General features: G+C 44.5%; 1 protein-coding gene across 1 annotated transcript in view; it reads right to left on the bottom strand.

The window, feature by feature from the left end:
- Positions 1 to 25,859, bottom strand: part of HSPH1 (heat shock protein family H (Hsp110) member 1) — a 2,244,846-nt gene that overhangs the window by 1,083,949 nt on the left and 1,135,038 nt on the right. Inside the window, exon 9 of the mRNA XM_069639955.1 lies at positions 20,242 to 20,348. Coding sequence (XP_069496056.1) covers positions 20,242 to 20,348 — 107 coding nt within the window. The remainder of the gene's footprint in view (positions 1 to 20,241; positions 20,349 to 25,859) is intronic.

Genomic DNA, 25,859 nt, shown 5'->3' with positions numbered 1-25,859 from the left:
GGATAGCAAAATGTTCCGTCCACGACACCCAGATTTAATTTTCCACTGAGACATGAATTTTGCTTGAAATCAAAAGGTGTTGTCAGCTGTATTTGTGGGGGCAGGTTATGAGCTAGGGATGGGAGACAGAACCTTTTTCACCAGAAAAAATCTTCCTGTTTAAATTTAGACACGAGCGGGGGCACGGCCCTGGGAGCATGCGTGCCCCGGAGTCCACCCACCAGAGCCACTCCTCAGTCCCTTTTGACATATCGACAATATTACCATTGCCAGGACGTGTGGAGGAAAGGGGACTATGGACTAGGAGTATGTTAGTCACTATCGTGAGTAACTTATAATTACACCTACGTCCCGTCCCCTTTCCTCCATACTGCATGGGCAATTACAACTGAATGTAGCTGCAGGGTGGAGAGGTGACCATCCTAAGAAAACAGGTTCCTTAACACTGCCTGCCCAAATCCCGCGTCCGACCTGGAGCTGGCATCCAAACAGGAGTGCCTGCTGAAGGCCGAAGGCATAGCCCATGTAGACGCCCTGCTGGGGACCTGCCACGGAACATGCATCTGAAAAGCCACAGCTGTAGCTTTGGCTCTGATAGCATGGGCATGCATATTTGCCGGAAGCAGTTTGTGCTGCCCCTCATAGACCTCCTCAATGGCCGCTACCATCCATCTTGCTGTGGAGGCTTTGGAAGCTTGATAGCCTTGCCTTGACCCACTGAAGGTGACAAAGAGAGCTTCCGATTTGCGGAAGATTTTTGTCCTGTCCAGGTAGAATTTTAGAGCGCACCTGAGGTCCAGACAATTTTATTTTTTATTTTATTTTATTTGCATTTGTAAAGTGCACAGCTGCCCTCGGGTATTGTGGCGCTGGTAAGGCGGCTTACAGAAGTGCTTGTAAGAGGTACTGATTACAGAAGTGCGCTTCACTTATGTAATCAGTAATCAGTACACTTCAGGGCAAAGAGCATACAGTTTGCTTGACCCCTTTTAGGTAGGGGGCGGCAGCATACAATGCAGAGAGTAAAATTATGTGGCACAGACATGAGGCGCACCCCATCTTAAGGAGCGGCCTAAGCATACAGTGCAGAGAGTCAGAATATGTGGCACAGATATGAAGTGCACCCCTGTCTTAAAGGGCGGCCTCTGCATACAATGCATAGAGTCAAATTATGTGGCCAAGACCTGAAGGCGTACCCCATATTAAAGGGCGGCCTCAGCATACAATGCAGAGAGTCATGAAATGTGGCACAGACATGAGGTGCATCCTATTTTAAAGGGCGGCCTCAGCATACAATGCAGAGTCAAATTATGTGGCGGACTAGGGAGGGAGCATACTCACACACAGGCGACTAAGGGGGGGAGGGGGAGCATACTCACTCACAGGTGACCAGCGATGTGTTGTTGGCAGTGTGTTTCGGTGGTTGGCCAGAGCAAAATGTCTTGAGAATTGTCTTTATTTCCAGCCAATTTCAGAGACATTTCCTTCTGTCCACTCACCAAAACATGTTGCCAACAACAGATGAAATACCTTCCCGCGTTCCCACAGGAGTAGGCCATGTGTTGTTGGCGGTGTGTTTTGGTGGGTGAGCCGAGTGAAATGTGCGGAAAATTGTTTTTTTGGGCACATTTCGGACTTTGCCAGGATTGCTGGGTAATAAATTATGGGCCGATTTGCACAAGTCGACCTCTGCGGATTCCCACGGGTGTCCTCTTTTCGGAAATGCATGGGGTTCCCTGTTTTCCTTGGTGGCTTGGACACCAGAGGCCCATATCTGTATGGTGTGCCCGTCTGGAAAAATCGTGATATTTAGCCGTCTGAAAAGACTTGGGGTTGGGGGTGTTTTCGGCTTTCCCCTTAGCACTCAGGTAGGTGCACCCACACATGTAAGGTACCATTTACATCGGGACACCTGTGGGAACGTGGGAAGGTATGACATTTGTTGTGTTTGTGTGGTTTTCATACCGTTTCGACCCATTTGCTGGTGCCCTTTGTCACACAACCCTTTAGTTTCCCAGATGTGCCCTACATTTAGTCGCTGCTTTAGGTGCCATACACTTTTGTAACCTGCACAAGTCACCTACCCTTGAAAAGGTCTGCCTGTGCTCTTTCAAAAAATGTATGCTTGCCTTTCCTCAGCACATTGGTTTTCCTGATTTACACATGCTAAGTACATCTCTTCAGGCCGTAAGCATGAAACTCCTGTGTACCATGGCTCAGTGTTTGGCTTGTGGTATTGCTTGTTTTGTGAAACACTACAAAAATGTGTGCTTTCCTAACTGTAAGAGTCAGGTAATGTAGCGGAGCATTGTTTTTCTCAAAATTCATAGAAGCCATTGCCGTACCAAGCCAACCATGTCAACCACATATCTTTTTTTCAGTCATTTTCCTGCTTTTTCCCCAAACTATGGCATTTTCATCTACCTAGTTGTTGCCAGACCTGCGCAAATCTCCCCTTCCTAAACTTGGAATTTTGTCTACTTTTCAGAAATGTATGCCTTTCTGTCCTCCAATTCGGCTTTCCTAGCCTTTTCTTCCATTCCGTCCACGCATGTCCAATTGGCAAAAATGGCCAAAATTGGCTACCTCTCACAAAACGGTTTATAACCACATCAAAATATTTTTCTTTTCGTTTCCACTCAAGCTGTTCTTGAAAGCCATGGAATTGGGGAATTCAGCACAGCAAACCATTTGTTCCTAGCTCTTACAAGGAAAAAAAAAACATAGGCTTCTTTGTACATCATTTTATTGCAATTTTTTGAAAAGACACACATTTTTCGCTCTTTTTGGTTATTTTCTCTCACCCCCCTACAGAAACCTAAGCTTCCTAGGTGGCATTACAACCGCCTACCCGTGGGAAAAAAGGAGCCACAATTGGCCGAGATATCTAATGTAACAAAAAAGTTACAAGGCATTGAATGGCGGCATACCGAAATCACCAATAAAGGCCTTGGCACTGGGGGAAAAACCCATGACACTTAAAGGGTTAAAATCTGTTTCAAACATTGGGGAAGAAACTATTGATCCATCAGTGCCATAGCCTGTGATGAGGAAAGCAAGTTTCCTCTCCCTGTGCCATCAGAGTCAGCAGAGATATTGGAGCATGTGGGCGTGCCCCATGACTTAAAATGGGCAGAAAAAGAGGCACCTGGTCAGCTGACGGAAAATTCTGCAATGCCTCAGAAAACTGTAGATACAACACAAGATGTTGAATGTTTAGATACACTGCAAAATCAAACTCCGACTGATAATCAAAAGGAAGATCAGGAACGGCAATGTAAGATAAATAAACATAATCTTGGCCTACAAATGAATAATTGCACAAATAAAGAAGCTTTGGCACCTTTACCACCAAATGACCAGAGTTTTGAAAAACATCCATGAGATATTGACATAAATTCTGAGCAGAAGGAAACGTCCACACAAATGGATTATGAGCAACTCTGCTCGGATTCCGGCCATATCAAGTGGCCTATAAGATCTAGACCCAGAACGGAGTCGAGAGTGCAAATTTACCCCCAGAACAGAAAACACACACAGATAAATAGTCATAATTGGCAAGTACGTCAAAGAGTGTGCAACTCAGATTCATCATCCGCAGAAAGCTTGTAGAGGTGCGATAACACCTACGAAAGTAGATGCCCAAGAAGAGAAAAGAGAAATCGAACCACGTTTTCCAAGAGATCAACAAAATCATGACGATAGCCTTGAAACTGATAAAGCAAACCATACTTCGATAATTTCGGGTGTGACAATTACACTTGCCCCATATTTAAAGCTTTATGAAACCTTAAGCAACAACTACAAGGATCTCTCTAATTTAATGGCCTTAATGAATTCAAAATTGATCCATGTCTCAAATTTTATCGAAGCTATGAGAGAAAAAAAGGGCAGAGAAAGGGTGTTGGAACACATCATCTTGCAATCACTAATTGATGCACTACAAGATGCAAACGCTGATAAAAAAAAAAGCTTTCCTTGAAGGGATTTAAAAAGTAGTGGGCCAGAGTAAATCCACATATGTGAACCGGTGGAAGAACACACACTGGAAGCACTTCTCTGCTATTTAAACCACGCCCGATGGAAAACACGTGCTTCTGCAGCAGCAGGACGCTCACCGAGTCGGCTCCTGCATTCCAGGTCCAGAGTCATCTTCAGCTTCCGCGCAGCAACCTGTGGATGAAGAAAGACACAGAACAATACTTACCAGATCCCGGAATCCAGTCACCGGCAAAACCTGCAAAGAATAAACATAAGGTTAGAAAAGTGCAACTCGATCCATCCGTGATTGCAACGGAGTTAACCGCGGCCTTCTCTTCACCAGCTTCTCTGCACCTGAAAGGCAAAGGACATAATTAAAAAGGGGTTTGGGTGAAGGCAGTCGCATTCATCTTAACTTACCAGTTTTTGCACGCGCAGTAGCGGTCGCATCAACCTCAACATCCCGGCACCTGAAAACTAGAAAAAGGACATTATTAGAGGTGCCATTAAAAGCGGCCAACGAACATTATACTTACGTGCATCGGCACGTGCAGCGGCAACGGAAAACTACGCCCACAGCATCCCGAGGCCTGAAACAAAGGAAAAGGGACATCATTGAGGTGCCCATCTTTTAAAGCCTAAAGACTACAGTATACTTACAGGCATCCGCTCGTGCAGTAACGGCGGCATCGCTCTTCGGCATCCCAGCACCAGTGCCACAACTAAGGCCGCAAAAGACTTGAGCCTCAACACTGAACTCACCCAGTGACGTAACTGGAATCCACGCACCCCTGCACCAGACGCAGGATGGAGAGCTCAGCATTTATACGCCTAAGGTGAGAGCTCATCGAGACAAGTAGAAAGCTAGGCTGTGGGAGAAACTGGCGATTGGTGGGAGAAGGAATCCCATCAAACGGTGATTAACCCTTTTTCTTCCACCTGCAGAAAACGTACCCTGCAAGTCTGACATCCGATAAGAGGAAGCCCAGTCCTGAGAGTCGTCCGAGCTCTACGCTTCTCAATTGAAGAAACGATAGCAGCCCAGCCGGGATCAGCGCCTCCGTGGGAATCAGGTGAGCGTTACAGTTTCCAATGCCACACACGTAAACCCTTTTTCCATGTTTAAGAATGGTCAAAAAGTGGGTGAGAAGGGTAGAGCGGTTCTCACAGAAAAAATCCCCAAGAAAACGAACAATTTGAAAAAAATAACAAAACTCAGAACGTGTGACTCCAGAACATTTTTACAAATAATTGCGTCTGCAGCCAATATAGAACCTAAACAGGCTAAAATGCAACCAAGTGTGGCCAGAATGCAACAACCAAAAACTAACCTTCAAATAAAAGGGCCTGATGTTTCCCTGACCAATACTGTGCCTCTTGGCCAGGATGCCTTAGATCAAAGTCAAATAGATCTATTGGATCTCTCAATATATGAAGATGAAAACTCAGATACTTGGACCTCACCTAAACGGACAGTATCAATCAGCCCTGAAAAAGGAAGCGAACCTGAGATATCGAAAGAAATACAATTGATCCCAAAATCGCCTCCATTCCTTGCCTTAAATGACAGATGAAAGAATCTCAGCTGTGTCGATCCAAAAATATCAAAACGAGAGGAAGCGCCTGCTCTGCTACATCAGTTGATTGATCAATCCATCAAATTGCGTTCAAGAAACTATATTAATACAACAAAAGAACAACAACAAAACACTAACAAAAAATGGCAAAAAAATACATCACAAAGAAGTAATGCCAAAAAAAAGTGGGAGACTGAAGACAGAGCGCCTTCTTATAGAACAAACCCAAAAATCTAATAATGGCCTGATTTTAAATCGCTCCAATCTGATGGCCTTACTGTATCACATACCTAGACTTCAAGTAATCTCATCGAAAGACATAACTGTAACCTTTCCTGATGAGAAGGCTACGGACAAGATCATCCCGGATTTAGGCTCTCCGATCGTGCTGGCAACAATCATGGAAGCAAGGTTTGACCTGGGATCTCTTGGATTTGAAGTGACTGAAATTGAAATGATGAATCACAATGAGGTGCATGAGAACATCTTCCACTTAACAAAAGGGAGAAATATAACCCAAAAGAACCCTTCAGAGTGTTGAAAACAAAGTGGAAACATCTGTATAAAGGAAACAATAGATTCTGAGAAGCAATCCCCAAAGATGAACCAGGACCTTGATGGGCATCAACAACCACAAAAAAGATCAAAAATGTGTTTACAAAAAAAAAAATGTACAATGCAAAAATCGTTTTGAGATTCCAAAGATAGCATCTAGACTATACGAGGTTGAAATTATGCAAAAGAATGACAATTCTTGCAACTAGCTTGCAGCAGCGCCTGACCTGAAACGACAAGGATAGAGCCAGAAGGTGAGCACGGTGGTGTTTGGAAAATAGGTACTTGGAACACACAAGGTTCCAGTCATTTCTTTAATGACCTATATCCAAAATATCAGAGGCGGATATATCTTGTTTACAGGAAACTTGGCTGAATAAAAAACTGCACCTGGACGGTCATACTATTTTCCTGAATCCAGCTAGTGGTGGATTCAAAGGTAGACCATCATCCGGTCTAATGCTTCTGATAAAAAATAGCAGAAATGTTCAAATTACCCAAATAAAGAATCCAAATCCATACATTCAAATAATGAGGATCCAGCTCAATCAATAGGAAATCCCAGGAATTGTTTTAAACATAATGAATCTGTACTGGAATCCAGACGCAAAAGAGGGATTATTATTTCTGGAAACAGTCATAATAGATGGTGCATTGATCCCAAAGCGTGTTTTTTCATTTGTGGAGATTTAAACTCAAATTGTCTTATAGAAAATCAAAGTGGAAACAAAAACAGAAACAACCAAAATCAATGAAGGACAAAAGAGGAAGAGGATGGCTAGAGGAGATGAAGTGAAGAGGTGTTCACATGCTAAATGGTAACACCGAAAGGGGATATCCCGGCAGCCGCTACCTGGATGAATGGCAAAATGCAAGCAACAATTGTTTTGTATCAGGAAACATTACCAACTGTGATGAGACTGAAGGTCGAGAAATCAGATTATAGTGATCATGACCCGATAATTGTAACCTTAAGAGGAACAGTATCAAAACATAGGCCTGGTTGGCACCATAAAATAGAAGTAGAAGGAGGATTAGAATTCCTATCTATCCAAAAGATACAATGAATTTAATCAACAAATTAAGATCCTCTTTCAACATCAATAAAGAGGAAGTGGAATACGAACAAACTCTTAACAGCATATAGGTAAATCAATAAAGGACTACTGAAACCGAAGTTCATACATGCGCATGTATATAACAAAAAAAACAACTAAGAAAAAACATTAGGATACTAAAATAAATACACCCAATAAATAGTAAAGACCATACGAAGAAAAGATTGCAAAAATAGAGAAATTGGCTAAAAAACGAAAAGGCACGCATACTGCAAAATGATGCAGACATTTTTTTAAGATCGCTGTCATCTGTAAGTAGTCGATATTTCTGGCAATTATGTAAGGAAAAGGGTGAATCGATCACTTTGGATAATCCAATATCAAAAGAGAGATGGACAAATCATTTTGAACAGTTACTTGGAAACGTGAATGAAATAACACAGATGAGCGTGAATAAAACCGAACTGAGTGGCAAACAGGGATGGTGTCTCGCTGCTGATAAAGAGGAAACTTGGAGATTAATAAAGAGGTCTAGTTCCTCGAGGGCATCTCACCCAGACGGGTTATCTAACGCCATCATAAAGGAAGCGCCAGAAAACTGGGCCTCTTACTGCGAAATTCTTTTTGCAAGAATATTTGAAGAAAAAAATTATCTTTCAATCATGGAAGAACGCAATAATAATTCCCATTTTTAAGCAAGGGGACAGGCACTAGGCTAGTAATTACAGACCTAGCGTGTTTCTAGACGTGATAGGGAAGCTTTTCGCTATGGTAATTTTGAAAAGACTTCAGGAATGGATCAAAGACTCAGCCTCCATTGATATTCATCAAACCGGATTTGTGAGTGATGTAGGATGTAATGTAAACCTGCAACTCCTAAATCTGATGAAACAACGAGCCATGAAAAACAAAGAAAAAGTATATCTTGCGAGTGTTGATTTAAGACAGGCTTTTGATAGTATCGATCACACCTTGCTGTGCAAAAAACAGAAAGATAAGGGATGCAAAGACCTACTGGAAGCCATCCAGGTACACAAACACAATCTTACAAGTGAGATTGGACAGACAAGGCGATCCGTCCAAAAAAATCAGAACAACAAAGAGTTTGAAGCAGGGCTGCCCGTTGGAAGCAACCCTCTTTAACTTCTATGTTCATGATGTTAAAGTCGAGCTAACTAGCGAAAATCGTAGGAGAGGTAGGATGGCTCCTTTAGGCAGATGATATAATTCTACTCGCAATGACTAAAATCGGTCTGCAAAGAAAGCTCCTACTACTTCAAGCCTATATTGAAAGAAATAAACTCAAGATAAATCCAGAGAAAACAGTCATCATGGTATATGGAGAGAGGTCTTACCAAAAACATCTGAAAAATACATGGTGGCTAGATAATTTGAAACTAAATGCGGTCAAAGAAATTAAATATCTTGGAGCCCAAATTAACACACTCAAGAGTGAAAGTCCATCGATAGAAACGCTATGGAAAAAAACAAGACCGTTGACTGCGCAAGGAAGGGCCATGGACAAGAGATTCGGAACATTTTCCCTGACGCTGATCCTGAATTTCTATAAACAGAAAGTAAGACCTAAGCTTGCCCGGGAATACAGAAAGAGACATGGGATGGTCTCGAAGGACATTTTTGGAAAAAGATTTTACAGTTACCTTAAGCCATACCTGTCGCTATTATACTTCATGAATTAGGCCTTAATTCAGAATATGCGATAACCCAATGGAATAGCATCGCATTATTCAAGAAATCTATAATAAATCCTTCCCCGCTACAGCTCATAGTGCTATCAAGCAGCATGAATGGCGAAGATGATGCTGCCATTAAGAGCTGGAAGTTAAAATCTGAATCTTCACTTGTTGAAATGGGGTTAGAAAAATAAACGTGTAAAAATGCGCTGCTAATAAAAAGGAACATCTTAGCAAAAGATTGGGCTGATATAACAAGCAAAAGACTGTCTGAAACTGTTGAACTGAGGATAGCGTGAGAAATGCTTATCCTGCAACTGTCAATTAAAAGTGTATCTCTTGGAACACCAGGGGCAACCAGCATCTTTTCACAAACATCGAAGTAGCAAGTACACTTAAGGATAACAACTGTATTTTCCTGCAGGAAACATGGCTCCTGGTCGAACCATATGTATATAGCTATGAAATAGTCTTACAGCTTCCAAAGCCATGTAAGGGAGGCAGGCCATCAGCAGGCCTCATCATTGCCCTTAAGACCACTTTGGGCCTCTTAACAACGGTGATGGGCAGGCTTCCAGTTGGGATATTGGCGGTTAAAGGGACATCAGGGGATGGTCGGCTAGAGATCTAATTAATTAATGTCTATTGCATTTAGGTCCTGCACCACTCGAGGAATTTCTAGAAACGATTGTAGAAACTATATCAGATTGGAGAGCCACGACTAAATACGGTAAAGTGATTCTTGCAGGAAATCTGAATTCAGACTGTCATTTCACTCCTGATGTCGACTATAGAGACCTAGGGGAAGAAATGTTAGAAGAACTCGATCTGAGCAAGAAATCCTACTGGGGCAGATCGTGGTGGCTTTCTCTCGAATCTGTGGGGCTGATTTGCCTCAATGGTATTTTAGATCTGACTCTGACTAACCCTCCAAAGTGGCAGAGGGATCCAAGTACATCCACGATTGACTATATTTTTGTTGATGAAGGCTTCGCTAAACTGACACTTGGTATTATGGTAAAACCCAAATTATAGAGTGAACAAAGTACCCTTAAATTGGACTTTGTCTTCCATGTTAATAGGATACTTAAAGGTGATGGAACGAATTTGAAAATGTTAGGGCAAGGCAGAGGGGTTAGATGGACTCCATCTAATATAGAAACACTCAACGGAGGAATATCAGATACTCTGGACAGTACTTCTTACCTTTGGAAAAAGCAAGTGTTTAAAGCACCGGAATTCGATAATTTTCTGAGCGATCTATATGGAAGTGCCCAAACTAAGTTAAAAAGGGGGGGTCTAAAAAAAAACATATGCACACGTATTGTTAGGCAGAAACCTGTGCAGTTCCCTTAGGGACCACTGCAAAAGGCTTAGGACTACAGGTGTTGGCAGTAAACTCAATTGGTAGCAGTCTGTACCACCCAGATTTACCTGGTAGCTGTGGTTGAGCAGCCAGACTTCTCTCAAGAAGAGTTAGACAGTATATAGAGTATACAAAATAGGCACAGAGATACAGTAGCAAAAGCAAACACTGACCAGAGCTTGGGTATAAAAGTATATAATTATTTATTTAAAAACACAGTTGTAAAATCGACAATACCAACACTTTTTAAAGGAACCACAGCAAGTCAGAAAAAAGCCGAGTCTACTGTTAGAGCAAGAAAGTTCATAGGCCAGGCCCACTCTTGGAGAGAGCAAGGAGGAATGTGTCCAAGATCACACAGTTGAATGGTACTTTAAAAAGTCTTTGAAAATAGTTCAAAAAGGTTTGGGTCAGTTCAGAAAAAGTTTGTTAGCAGGTCCCAAGTCACCCCAGGAGAGTCAAGGATTTACGGGACACCTTGAACAGTCTGTTGCAAGGGAGACCAGGCGGGACACAGCGCCTGAAATGGTGAGAAAGCTCCAGCGGGGGCAGTTGTTCCTGGCAGCGGGTGCAAGTCAGTGCTTCGTACAGGGGAAGAGAAGATCTCGACGTGGAGGAAAGCTGGAGGTCGTTGCACTGCCAGGGAAGAAACCAGCCGCGGAGTTTCCTGGTTAAAAGGTACTACCCTTTTATTCGCAGTAGTGGTGAAGCGTGGCTATCCGGCCGCCGGGGTGCTTGGCACGGGCTATTCGACCACGAGACGATCCAGTAAGGCGAAAACAGGGCAAACTGGTTATCCCCACCAGTTCAGAGGAATAAGACTCTCCGGGATGAAGATCTTCTCTGTCGTTGGGAAGTGGTGAGACGGTTCAGCAGGGCTCCACCGGGGATGTCGTTGCAGGTCGGCTCAGCTTCTCCCTCTTCGGATTCTTTGCTCCTGTGGCGACCTCTGAAGTTCCAGTTCCCAAAGCCCTGCTTTTATGCAGAAAACCCCCATTCATCAGTCCTAGCTGTCACTCAAACATGCTAAGTGGTGAGCCGGGCGGCTTACCACTGGGCCAATCATACAAGAGTGCGACTTGAGTTGCCGAGGCAACCCAGTCCATGGTGCCTAAACCCCCCTCCCACACATCCTGTAGACCCAGACAGAGTGGCACCACTTTTGGAGGCTTCTGTGCACAAGCCCGCCAAAAAGTGGAACAAAGGGCTCGACTTGGGTTGGAGTTACAGAGGCGAACACAAACGCCATTTTAAAACCGAGTCCTGGCAAAAAGACCCAACCGGGGAATAAATATTAAATAAATAACCAGGCAGTATCTTTAACATTGTACCAAAAAAAGTGGTGCGTTTAAAATGAATGGGAAAATCCCATAGGAAATACTCCGGTGGAATATTTCGCGTGGTAACCACTGCCACCAGCCAGAAACTTGACGAGGGAGGACTGCACAGTGCCCCCTCGAAAAACAGACCCAGGGGCAATCTAATTACCCCTACCAGTATTTCCACAATATGATGGTGTGTACTGGTTCTGTTCACAATTTAAGACTAGTAAAGTCAATGGTGACTTTACATGCCCTGGGATACAGGAGTCAGTCCCAGGGTATGGAGTCTATGTTTGGGGGTCACTATGACATCCCTGTGTTACTGCACTGAGGGTGCTGTGTAACACACTTACCAAAAATACATGAAACCCTATGGAGTAAACGACCCCATAGCCCATAAAACACATTACAAAGTCAAAGGATATCTCAAATCATGACTAGGAGTGGGAGAAAAAGAGTCTCACTCTTAGCAGGAGAAAAAAATAAACCCCAAAAATCCAGCAAAGCTGCTGGGGGACTCACTAGGTTTGGGAAATTAGCCTTAACAGAGAATTCTCCCTAACACTCCCCCACCCCCACCAGACTAAGGGACAGGAGGATTTAAACCACTCCTGGATGAATCTCATAGCTCTAGTCGATGACATACATCCTAGAGAGACCCTCAGCATTTTGGTGGTGACACCCTGACCTGTGCTCAATGGTGAAATCAAAGCCTTGAAGGCAGATTGACCATCTCAGTAGTTTTGGGTTTTCCCCCTTCATTTGCATTAACCACCTCAAGGGTTGGTGGTCAGTCTGAATGACAAAAGTAGAACCATACAAGTATGGCATAAACTTCTTCAGTGCCCACACAATAGCAAAACATTATCTTTCAATTGTTGCCCACCTTGTCTCAGGGTCCTTCAGCTTTCTGCTGATGAAGCAATGGGGTGCTCCCTACCTTTCTCATCCAGTTGGCTAAGGACTGCACCTATACCTACATTAGAAGCATCTGTCTGCACAATGAAAGTTTGGTGATAGTCAGGAGCTCTCAATACTGGTGCTTGGCAAAGAGCTTTCTTCAGGTCTTCAAAGGCCCGATTGCACTCCACATTCCATTTGACCTTTTTAGGGAATTTTGGAGAGGAGATTACATTCAGTGGAGAAGCTATGGTCCCATAGTTCTCTATGAAATTCCTGTAATACCCAGTGTGGCCTAGGAAGGCTCTCACCTTGGTTTGAGTTAGGTGTTGTCCAATTTTGCACAGCTTCAATCTTACTGAGCAAAGGCCTTATTTCTCCACCTCCTACTTCATGCCCAAGGTAGAGCACCTTACTCAAACTAATCTGGCATTGACTTGCCTTTATGATCAGATTGGCCTGTCCAAGAGGCTGCAAAACATGTCCTACGTGGTTAACATGCTCTTCCCAGGATTGGCTGAATACTGCAATGTCATCCAAGTATGCCATGCAGAAGTCCTCCATCCCAGCCAGAACCTGATTTTACCATCCTTTGGAATGTTGCAGGTGCATTTTTCAGTCCAAAAGGCATAACCTTAAATTGGTATAAGCCAACTGGGGTAGAAAATGCAGTTTTCTCCTTGGCATGGTCTGTCAGGGTTATTTGCCAATAGCCTGACCTGACGTAAGGTCAAATGTGCTGAAGAACTTGGCTGAACCAAGTCTAGCCACCAACTCATCTGTCCTTGGCAAAGGGTGGGCATCAGTCTTGGTGACTGCATTAAGAGTTCTATAATCCACACACAATCTCAATTCTTTGGATCCTACCTTTTGTACTAACACAACTGGGCTAGACCATGGACTAGTAGAGGACTCTATTACCCTAAGATCAAGCATCTTCTTGACCTCCCCTTTGATGTGGGTCCTTACATTTTCTGACATTCTAAATCCTCTGCTTTTGACTGGCAGACAGTCGCCAGTGAGTATATCATGCTGGCCCCAAGGGGTCAAGCCTGGTGAAAGTGAGAACAGGGAGGCAAACTGATTTAACATAGATCTGCACTCCTCTTGTTGCTCAGGTGTCCGATTTGAAGAGAGATTTACTCCTTCAATCTTTTCATCCAAGGGTAAGCCTCCGAGGAGATCAGGGAGAGCTTCACTCTCTTCTTCCTCTTCTGTTGAAGCTAGAAGCAAGGCTCCTACTTCAGGCCTGGAGACATATGCCTTTAGTCGGTTGGTGTGGAAGACTCTGGGAGCCTATTTGGGATTGCCCAAGTCCGCCAGATAGTTCACCTCTCCAAGTTTACCCACAACCTTAAAGGGTCCCATCCATTTATCTTGCAAGGCCCTCTGCCTTGTTGGGATCATAACTAGAACTAGCTGGTCTAGAGTGAACTCAACCATGCTAGCCTTTTGATCAGCGCCAATGCTTGACCAAAGCTTGCCCAGCTTTCAGGTTATCACTAGCTTCTGCCATCATGTGTGACATTCTCCTCCCGAGACCTATCACGTAGTCATTCACTCTGACTGGCTTGGGGGAAGGTTGCACTCTCCAACCCCTCCTTAATCAGGGACAATGGACCTCTGACGGGATGGCCATAAAGAAGTTCAAAGGAAGAATAACCTACTCCCTCCTGAGGGACTTCTCTATAAGCAAAGAGAAGGCATGGCAGTAGAAGGTCCCACTTTCCTTAAAGGGGATCTTCCAAAGCACCTATCATGCTCTTCATGGTTCTGTTGAACCTTTCTACCAACCTGTTTGTCTGAGGGTGGTATGCGGTTGAGAACTTGTAAGTAACTCCACAAGTTTTCCACATGGCTTTCATGTAGTGGGACATAAAATGTGACCCCCTGTCAGAGATTACTTCCTTAGGAAACCCAACCCTGGTAAAAATACCCAGGAGGGCCTTAGCCACAGCCTGAGCTGTAACAGTCCTCATAGGAATTGCCTCAGGGTATCTAGTAGCATGGTCTACTACAACAAGAATAAACCTGTTGCCTGAGGAGGTTGGAGGATCAAGGGGACCAACAATGTCAATCCCTACCCTCTCAAATGGGACTCCCACTACTGGGAGAGGCACTAAAGGTGCCACATTCTTGGAACCAACCTTACCAGACGTTTGGCAGGTGTGGCAGCTCTTGCAAAACTTATCTACCTCAGCCCCCATCTTTGGCCAATAAAAGTAGAGTGAGGGCCTTTCCTTGGTCTTCTTGAAACTCAAGTGACCAGCCAAAGGAATCTCACGGGCTAGTTGCAAGAACTGTTGTCTGTTTTCTTGCGGTACTACAAGCCGCTTGTAGTCTCCAGGTGCAGACTCAGTTGGTTCACTGGAGAAGAGGCCATCTTCCCAGTGCAACCTATACTTCTCAGGCTCTTGCCCATCAGCCTGAGCAGCTGCCTGTTGGTGAAGACCTTCCAGAGCTGGACATTCTCTCTGTCCCTTACTGAAGTCTGCCCTGTTGGGTCCCCCTTCTGCCAGTAAAGACTGCAGCTCAGGATGGTCAACGGGATCCAGATCTCCAATTAGTTCTTGGCCTTCCACTAGCTCCTCTTCAGAGTCTAGCTCAACCATACAGGGTTGTACCTCCCTCTCAGCCTCAGCTGGAGGTGGAGTTACAGGTGTAACTTTGGACAACGTTGGGGAAGTCCTTGTTGGAAGCACTGGAGTGCTTGCTGCTGGCTGTTTCCTAGAAGTATTGGGTTTCCCCTTTGCGTCTTGTTGCTCAGTGATAGCAAATTGTAACTCCAGTGGAGTAGGAGTGATATCCTTCTTCATCATCTCTATCCCTTGCAGGTCTGGTGAGCTCCTGTAACCTTCTACTAGAAGGTCTGGGGTATGTGACACTACTCCAAGAGTCTTCAGGTCATTTCCCAACAGAACCCTTCCTGGTACCTCACTTTGTATGCTGACAGGTATCTTCACAGTCATGTCATCACACTGGATGAGAACTGGTAACTGGGGAAGCATCTGCATAGGCCCTCCAGCTAACTTGGGTGCCTTAGCAACATCCTCTGCCTGAAAAAATGATTTATCCACAACAGTTATGCTGGCTCCAGTGTCCCTAATGGCAGGAGTCTCCTGACCATTCACCTGGACACTGTCCTTATAATACTCTTTAGTATTATCCGGGATAGAATTATATACATCTAAATTCTGTTGTTCCCATAACCCCAGAGACACTAAAGAAACACTAGCTGAGACTCCAATGGGTTCATCAGCTAGTAACAGAAAGATTCCACTGGCCATCTGTACTTCCTCCTCCAGAGCAAAGGCTAAGGAGACAGTGTGGACCCCTGAAGGTTTACCCTTGCATCTGGGATCCCCTTTCACATGGTCAGGCGAGCTACAAACATAGCATTTTCCAAATGCTGTCTGGAATGGTGGCTTGCTCTGACCTCCTTCTGGTTTGGCACCAGAAGGTACACTAGCCTGATTCGGTTTCCCTTGTGGCTTACCCTTATTGTTTTGTTTGGGGCCCTCTTTGGGATTGGAATTATTAGAATTCTCTTTGGAGTCATTAGGCTGTTTCCCCTTATCCTTTTTCTGAGTTACCCCAGAGTCCTTGTGAGTAGCCCTGTTGGCAACCCATAAGTCAGCAGCCTTAGCTAGTTTTCTGGAATCTAATTCCTTTGAATGAGCCAACTGCTGGGGGACTCACTAGGTTTGGGAAATTAGCCTTAAGAGAGAATTCTCCCTAACACAACACTTATGATGTGTGCCTTGCTAAAGCAAAATCTTCTATGCTCCAGATGCTCAGACAGATACATAATTCCAGAAGAGACCATTTAGAGAAGTCCATTATGATTAAAAGAATCAAGCAAAAATATAAACAAATGTGTCTCTCTAAAAAAAGCCTATTCTGCAAAAAAATGCACAACTGATGCTTGGAGTCTTGGTCAAAAGAGACGTTAGGTCCTTTTGGGAACGTATTAATCGCCAAGACATCCCACGCGTCACAGACCAACTCAATGGAATCTCAGAGGTTAAATGGGTGTACTTCCTCTCTGGGCTACATGGAAATGAGTGTGATATTAGCAAAACAATGGCAGGAGGAAATACTATGGAAAGGACAGAATGGGAACCCATTATAGAATACTGTGGTTTACTCAAACTAATTAAGATGTCAAAGAAATCACGGGCTGCAGGTCCTAACAGACTCACCAATCACACAATGAAAGCTATGCCAAAGGCTTGGGCACAAATACTCACAATGCTTTTTAAAAGCATTATAGGAAGTAGTACTATTCCATCTAGCTGGCAAACAGCTCACATTATCCCCTTTTTTAAAGGGGGGATCGAAAAGTTGCGAAGAATTATAGGCCAATAGCATTGATAGACGCAGATTGAACATTTTTTGCGTCATATCTGCTAACATATGTCAAGGAATGGATGAAAAAGTCCCAAACCCTAAAACAATTTCAGACTGGGTTTAGAGTAGGGCACGCTACAAATCTTAATCAGTGGATTTTGAGAGCCTTTTAAGACTCAGAATGGGGAAAATTTGACAGCACCCTTTATGTCACTTCCATCCACTTATCTACTGCATTCAACTGTTCTTGTATCTCACCTCTGGTCAAAACTTACCCATTGGGGTATCCCCAAGGGCCTGCTAAAACTAATCATGGCTATGTATGAAAACTCTGGGATAAATGTCCGCCTCATTATGGAGGGAAATTTGCCCAGACTAATTAACACTTTTGTAGGTGTAAGGCAGGGTTGCTCTTTGGCACCCTGCCTCTTCAGCCTGTATGTAGCGGATGCAGATAAATATTTGGAAGAGGCATGTCTGGTAAGTGTTAAGTTAGGGGAGCTAAGGATATCATGGTTGGCTTATGCTGACGATTTCCTCCTCTTCGATCAGACAAGGGTAGGATTGCAGCGATTGATCGACAAATTCTTGGTATTTGCCAAGTTAATGTTTTAACTATAAATCCCAATAAGACCCATATTCTGTCAATCTAAAAAGGAAAGAAAGTAAAAATAATTGGGCTGGAATATAGAAGAACAACCGACTGAATGGGCAAATAAAATTCTCTATTTAGGCTTCCCAATATTTGCTCAACCATCAAACTTAGGGCTGCAAACCTTTCTAAAACAGAAGGCTCTCCCTTTGATAGTTCAGATAGCTAACTTGGACCGAAAATGTTGACGGTTTTCTTTAAAACCAGCAGTGGAGTTATATAAAAGGAAAATAGTCCCAAAACAAATCTATGGGATAGAGCTCAATTTTCTGGAATTGCAGAATTATTGGGAAACCATCGAAGGGGTGTTCTGGAGAAAGGTTTTAAAATTACAGAATAACATCTTAATGTCTGCAATTCGTTTTGAATTAGGCTTTGTGTCCCTGAAAGCAAGATCTTTGTGGCGGATGACGGCTCTTTTTCGTAACCTTTTAGCCCCTGCGAACGAAACCCTTTATGAGGCTCTTGGGAAGATGCTTTTTACTCAGGGAGGCCTTAGAGGGAATAAATATTTGTGTACTTTCAGGGACTTTTGCCTTCAAACCCTACCAGATCTGTCCACTGATAAGGACACACTTGTAGGAAATCCATTGAGGGTTAAAAGGCTTATATATGAATGCAATTGGATGGCTACGATTGGGAAATTCCATAGCTACCCATTCTTCTCTCATTTGAAATATGAGCATAGGAAAAGGGGGAACCTCTCTTTCATGATAACACAATTTCCGAACCGGCACTACCATTCCCACATCCTTAAATTAAGGTGGAACATTCTCCCAACCAAAGAAGTAATGAAGAGAAGGACATTGATTGATGATGAGAACACTTTTTATAGATTCTGCCAAAAGATAGGGGTAGTGGAAACCAGTCATCATCTGTTCCTTGAATGTACAGAGTTAAAAGCTAAAAGAAGGATTTATTTGGAGAAATTTGCCAAATGTGGAATTCGAGGGGAACATGATTATAAATGGGCTAGATGCCTGTCTATTGGTAATGCTGTTGATGGATTGGCACTGACAGGCTTTATCAAATCTTTAGATCTATATTCAGATAGCCCTATTTCTTTTAGGAATCCTTAAACTGACTACTTTTCGCCTTAGTGGAGTTCTGGTAAATTATTATATCTTCTTCCTCTCTAGCTCCCTTGCTACTGTTCTTCTCTTATCGTCTTTGCTCTATTGGCCCCTATTTGCCATGTTGGTTTTGGTTTCAGGTTTTTTTACGACAATCAATTTTAGATAACCTTTAGAAGGCACATGTTTTGAATTTGAGTTTCGAGGCAGTGTGTTGAGTTTTCTTTCTTTTTTCTTCTAAATCTGCTGGAGGAGATGCTGATTTTCTTTGTGTTATTGATGTAGTATATATTTTTGCTGATTGATGAAGTTTATGTACGCTGATTGTAAAGGTTTCATATATAAACTATACACAATGAAAAATTAAAAAAAAAGACTGTCTTCAAAAATTCACTGTCTAAATAAGGACTCCATGGGCAATTTGAACCAAACACAAGCGTATTTGAGATTTTCCTAATACTTTAGATGGAAGTAAGTTAATGAGATTTCGACTAAATGTGCTGCAAAACAGAACAACCTTAAAACAATACAAAAAAGATAAATCAGAACTATGTAGACTTTGTAACAAAGAAAGAGAATCTTTGAAACATCTTTGTCTTTGCTGGCCGGCTCTAAAGAATCTGAGATCTATCCAGTTGGTGAATGTAATAGACAAAAAAGTGGGTTTGGACGCAGAAAAATGCTGGGATCTGATATATGAAATGGAAGATCAGAAAGTAAGTTACGCCATTATCAATTTCCTAAAACAAATGTGTCATGTGCTGCAGACAAAGACGTTTAATCAGGATAAGTAAATGTAACAACACAGTATCATTGATGAAACATTGCAAGACAAATTGAGTGGACTCTCCTTTGTGGGAAGATAATGGTATTTTATTTTGTCTCCAATTTCTGATTTTTTCTTTCTTCTGTTGTGGATTTTATCTTTTGAGAACTGGAAGGAAATGATGGACATTTTAATGATGATAAAGAGTAAAATTGTAAAAGTATGTACTAAACTATATACAACTTAAAAAATAAAATAACAATTTTGCCAGTTCTTTGTGGCTGGTGCTAGGAAGACCAGGAGGAACAGTCCAATGAACTTGAGCTGGCAGGGGAGTCTCTCTGGTATTGTCTTCATGGAGGACAGCAGCTGTGGGTTGCAGTTTTCTCTCCAGGCGTTCAACTTGTTGACGTGTTATATCTGGAATGGCTTTCTTATATCGTCTCATTGGACTTCTTATGTGAGGTGGCACAAACATCCAGAATGACATATGGCCCAAGCCATCGAACCAGTATGTTGTTCTGTGTGGTTTTAGTCTATGTGAACCTAATTATTGCATTTGAGGATGTGAGATGTACTTTATTCTCTTTCCTTTTTAATTACATGATCCTTTGTGCCTATATATAAATGGTGTGAGTTTTTTTACGTATTTTCATTGTGCTGCTGTACAATAACTGTGAAAAGTTTTAATAAACAAACAATAATAATTGTGTATCGGAAAAGATTAATTAGGATTCTTATAAGAGTAAAGTAAACAAACCGAAGAAAGATATAGTGTAACGGTCAGGAACAAATGAATATAAATAGCAACACTATGCCAAAAAAAAAGGGAAAAAAAAAGAAATTAAGATGTTTACCGACTTTCAGTCGGGGATACCAGACCACAAAGTAAAGAAAGTTCCAAATATAAGAAGTTAACAGAACCTCAAAATGATTTTGTAGCTTACCCTTCTGTTTCATCTGCTTCTGTTGTCCACCTTAAAGATATGGAAAATTGAACGACATCTGTGACCGAAAACTCCCTCACTTTAAATGCTGGGGAAAGAATAGCACACTGAAATAAAATAAAAAAAGACACAGTGGAATTGAAAATCTAGCTCGAAGGAAATAATTACCACACAGCAGCACAATTTTAAATCTGTATTAGCTCAAAGACTTAGAACAAGAAACTGTGTAATTTGTCTGCAAAAAGTCAACAGCACTTTATGCAGAAAGGTGCCCTTCAAAACAAACTACTAGGGGTGGATCGTAGAAAACATTTCCTCCAAAGTTTTCCGTTTGTTTCGAACCACAGTTTTGCAGTTTTACACAGATTATAGACTCACGTGCTTTGCATCTGTCACCAACTAGTGGTTGACCCAGATTGGTAACTTATGATTAAATCTATAAACAAATAGGTGTCAACCTGACATTTATTGCAGCTTTAGCTCTTACGCACTGCACATTTAGTTTATATGAACACATTTAATTTGCTAGCTGTAACATTTTTAATGAAGTATACACTATCTTCGTATTCCCACCCTACCCTGAATCTATTTCAATATTTTTCATGGAAAGCAATAAAAGACTAGTTTTCCTGTGTTTACTTTAAACAAACAATGCTTTTGAGCATTCTTCGAGCAAGAGACCACAGTCCCTTAAAGTAAATTGGAAGCCCAATAATTTAGTTAACCTAGAAGTAAAATATCACCTTACGTGTGATTCTAGGATGTGTTAGGAACAATTAAAGTTACTCACCATAGTGAATAGTCGATAGTCCCATTTCCTCCATGCTTGTGGGCGTTCCCAAACATGGGGACCATACCGGAACCTTTCGCAGTGAAAAATTGAGCATCTCCTTTAAATTCAGTTAAGCTAATGGGCCGTGGACTCGGGCATGGGAACGACCCACTGATGACCGCCCTCCGGCGCTTCACCTCAGTCCCTTTTGATAATAGCATGGAAGGTGAGTGGGACGTATGGAGGAAAGGGGACTATGAGTACTATTATGAGTAACTTTAATTACTCATACATCCAGTCCCCTTTCCTCCATCCTTGTGGGTGATTCCACCGAACAAGACCATAGGGTGGAGCTTTGACAACCTGCCTCGTGTATCTAGGACAAGCAAAAAAGTTCTTCAGTACTGCCTGATTGAACTCAGGATCATGTCTGCAGCTGGTGTCCAGGGAATAGTGCTTACAGAAGGCCGACAGAGAGGCCCAACCAGCCACCTTGCTGATGACATTCCAAGAAGCATGCCTCTGAAAGGCAACGGCCGTGCCTTAGCTATTACCGCATGGATGTGAATCCCCTCAGGAACTTGTTTGCCCATGGCCGTATACGCCTCCGAAATGGCCCGAACCATCCAGTGGGTGATGGAAGCCTTGGAAGCCTGAGAGCCGGGGGAGGAGCCCCCAAATGTCACACACTATGCCTCAGACTTCCTGAAGGATTTCGTCCAAGCGATGTAAAACTTGAGGACCCCCTTGAGATCCAGGGAATGTAGAGCCCTTTCTGCCTCGGACTGCGGGTTCGGGAAGTACACCGGCAGGCAGATCTCTTGATTAAGATGAAAAGGAGAGACCACCTTGGGCAAGAGGTGTGGGTGAGTGTTCAGGATTACCTTGTTGTTGTGAAACGTAGTGAAGGGCTCTCAGAAAGACAACGCCTACAGCTCACTAACCCTGCGCAGAGATGAGAGCAACCAGCAAAACTGTCTTTAGTGAGACAAAGCGGAAGTCCACTGAGGCCATCAGCTCGAAAGGGTTGCGTTGCAAAACTGCAAGAACCACATTGAGGTCCCAGACCGGGTGTGGTCTATGCACCAGAGGAAAAAGCCTACACAACCCCTTAAGGTGGGCCTTAACCACCGGGTTGGTCCCTGAAAACACATGCTATGGGGAATTTTCTAAGCCACAATGGCTGCCAGATAAGTGTAGCAATTATTCACCTGAACTCCAGTCCGAACCAGCTGTGTGGAAAAAGTCAGCACTTCATCCAGAGGACAGGTGACAGGATCCAGCCCCTTTGTCACAAAGCCAATGGTAGAACCTATTCCATTTGCTCTTATACTGGGACCCAGTAGAGGGCCTCATGGCCTTTTGAATGATGTCCCAGTTGTCATCGAATAATTGAGTATGCCAGCTTGCTGGGGTCTGTGTCCGGATGTTCCACTGTCCCTCCTTGCTGCGCCAGGAAGCCCATGCTAGTGATTGTAAGGTGGACGGGACCCTGGGAGCACAACTGCAGCAGATCCGAAAACCAAGGTCCCGAAGGCCAGTGGGGGGCAATCTGGATGAGGTTGCAGCCCACCGAAGCACAGAACTTGCAGATGGTCTGTTGTAGCAGAGGAGAGAGCGGGAACACAACACCTGTGGCCATGCCAACAGACCTGGAAGGCGTCTCCCAGTGACCCCCGATCTCGTCCTTCCCAGGAAGCAAACTGGGGGCACTTGGAATTCCTGGGAAATGCAAACAAGTCCAGGTCTGCGAACCCCCAATGCTGGAACAGGGGCAACAAGGAATCGGTGTGCAAATCCCACTCGTCAGTGTTGAACCCCAAGCTGCTAAACTGATCCATTTCTGCACTGCTGTGCCCCAGAAGGTGGAATGAGGAAATCTAAACCCTTTCCGACAAGGCCCATTCCCAGATCGATACCGCCTCCATACTGATAAGGGGCAGAAATGCCTTGAGGACCAGGCCCACTGTCCTGAGCTCGAGCAGATTGATATGCTGGAGGGCTTCTGCCCTGGACCATGTGCCATGAATTCCATAGCTCTTCATGAGTAGTCCCCCATCCCAAAAGAGGAGTCCCTCAACACCACCAGGGAAGGCTTGGTCAGGTGAAGAGAGCTCCCAGAGAAACACTGCTGTCTATCAGCCACCAGTGAAGATCGGGCAGGAGGAGCGGGGTATTGGGATCCGGTCCGACTGAGACCCCATCTCTTGATCCCAATTGGCCACCGAGTGAAGCTTGAGGTGAACGTGCTATACAGTAAGCACGCAGGAGGCCACCAAGCCTAGACAGTGCTGGAACCATCATGCTGAGGTTGAGTACCCTATCGCTTTGCAAAGGGAGAGGATTCTCTTGGGCGAGGGGAAGACCTGCTGAATGGCTGTTTTCCAACGCACCCCTAGAAAAAACAGATCTTGGGAGGGGCACAGCTGTGACTTCCACTGATTGAGGGAGAGCCCCATCAGATTAAGAATATCTGCCAATCTCTGGCAGGAGTGCACACCCCTTCGGGTAAACCCGCCCTCACCAACCATATCCACTCTTGCATGTCAAATGAAAACTTAGTGGCATGCATCCACACTGCCTTTCTCATCTCGACACCAAGGCACAGCCCGCTGCTGGCTGTGTCGATGTGGGAGACCAAAGACTCCATGAGGTCCTCCACAATGGCCCGGGTACTCACCAGATCAGCCTTGAAGGAGGCTTTCCTTTACAAAGGAAGGCAAGGCAGAAATTCAATGAGCTCGGTACAGCTTCTGGTTAGCCGCAGCCAAGGGTGTGTTGACGTTGGCTTGCCATAGATGCAGTCCCAAGAGGGCATAACAGTGTTTGCCCAAAGACTCAAGAACATTGTCCTCCTTGGAAAGAAGGCTGGAGGTGGCTCTCATGGAGGAAGACGACGAAGACGATGACTTAGAATATAGTGAGGCCACAGCAATAGCTTAAAATATAGTGAGGCCACATCACCACTGAAGAGTGCGGCAGAAAGTGGGAGGCCAGGAGGATTTGCTACCCGTCCGTCAGCCTGAATCTGCTGTCCAGCTTCTTGTTCATCTGGGTGATGGCCCTGGGCTTCTCCCAGATCTTTCTTGCCACCTGCAGGTCATCCTTCTGGAGGGATGCCAGACCAGATTGTGGTGCGCTTGCCCAAATCTTCTGCTAGCACTCCTGACTCCTGGCAGGCTTTCTCAGGCAGAGGCACACTGAAGAACTCTGCCAGGCCCTGAAGTCAGTCCTGAACGGCCTTAGCGGATGCTAACGGTTCATCGTCCTGGGCGTCGTCGTCATCAAACCCCCTTTTTTTCAGACCGAGGGGAGTCCGGGCCTGGGACACAGTTGCTGACTGGGTTCCTCCTAAGTCAGGAGCAGAAGACAGGTCCAACAGCTGTTGAGGGTGGGGGGGTATGTTGGTGGTACAGGAGGAGCTGGAGAGGTCTGAAGAACCGGTAGGGCCTAGACTGGGGGAGGGACCAGCACTGGAAACCGGAAGTGCTGGAGGAACGAGAGGAACCACCGGAGGAGGGGCCCGGCGAGGATCCACCTGCAGTTACGCCTCCTTCACTATATCCTTCAGGAGCCCCATCATCTGAGGGGAACGCATGAGGAGGAGAAAACGCTCAAAGGTGCGGTTCTCGCTAGCCGCCGGGTCCATAGCAGCCCAGCCCTCTGATGCACTTGGTATCCGCTCCTGGTCAAAGCGCAGAAGCACCTGAGGCAGGTAGTCATAAGGCTGCGATGGGTAGATGTACCCCTGAAAAGACAAGATGCCTGTACCATACAATCTGCTGCTTCTTCCAGAGAGAAGGGGTCTGGGATCTTCCTTCAAAGCCCATTCAATGGGCTAGAGCACAGACAGACCCCGAATTGAGTCCAAGTTGGCTGCCGGCCTGGCAGGCTCTGCCACATACCTCTCTGCCATTTTTAGGCCCTGCTCTACGCCCTGAGCAGGAGGGCACGAAGGCTCTGAGACACAAATTGCCTCAGACGTGGGAGGATACAGCTTGGGTCTTGCACCTGATGCAGAAGCGTCAACCTCAGAGATCACTCCGATAGGCGCTGAGCCCTCGGCTAGCTGATTGGTAGTTGTGCTGGATCGTTCCGAGGACAGACTCTGCGAGGTGGCACCCGACGATCGCTTACCCAATGGGGTCGAAGAAGAGGACGAAATTGATCACCCTTCTGAGGACAGCAGGGTAAGGCCCTCGAGTCCATTGGTTAGGGAGCTGGTAGCCTGGAAAGCCTCAGGCCTGCTGTCAGAGCGCCCAAAAGAGCCCCGGGGCCCCATGACTTGAGAGCAAGTAGCCTTAGAGGCCTTAAGTCTGGCAGACACTGAATCCAAGGCACCCTTGTCCGTGGGAACCCCAGCGAAAAAATATTGCAGCGTTGAGGAGCTGTGCTGAACTGAGGGCCTACCTTGTCTTGACGCGGAAATTTGCAAAAAGGCTCTGCGCCGGCTGCCAGGTCCAACACTGTCCATGCGGAAAAAGTGACTGAGGTGAGGTGCCGTAAGTAGGTGCCTTGCTGTCAGCGTTCCTATGCCCAAAGGCAGCGTCCCTGCACGCTATACTAAATTTAAAGGGGAAGCTCAATTTATCACTGCCAAAGGTTCCGGTACTGTCCCCATGTTGGAGGACTCCCAAAAGGATAGAGGAAAGGGGACGGGACGTATGAGTACTAGCTTTTCCTTGTATATTAACAGGAAAGGTTCAACAACTGAGATTGCATACATTTCCCTCTAGTCTAATACATATATTGCCAATTGTGAATGCGACATTAAGTGTTTAATTTTGGCAACACTTCTGCATTGACCTGGATAGAGAAAGCTTTAAACTATAGGATACCTTGTTAA

Source organism: Ambystoma mexicanum, chromosome 7q (genome assembly GCF_040938575.1).
Source record: "Ambystoma mexicanum isolate Mex_15411 chromosome 7q, UKY_AmexF1_1, whole genome shotgun sequence".
NCBI lineage: Eukaryota > Metazoa > Chordata > Amphibia > Caudata > Ambystomatidae > Ambystoma > Ambystoma mexicanum.
Note: the sequence above shows the minus strand (reverse complement) of the source record. Positions and strands in the feature narration are given on the sequence as shown.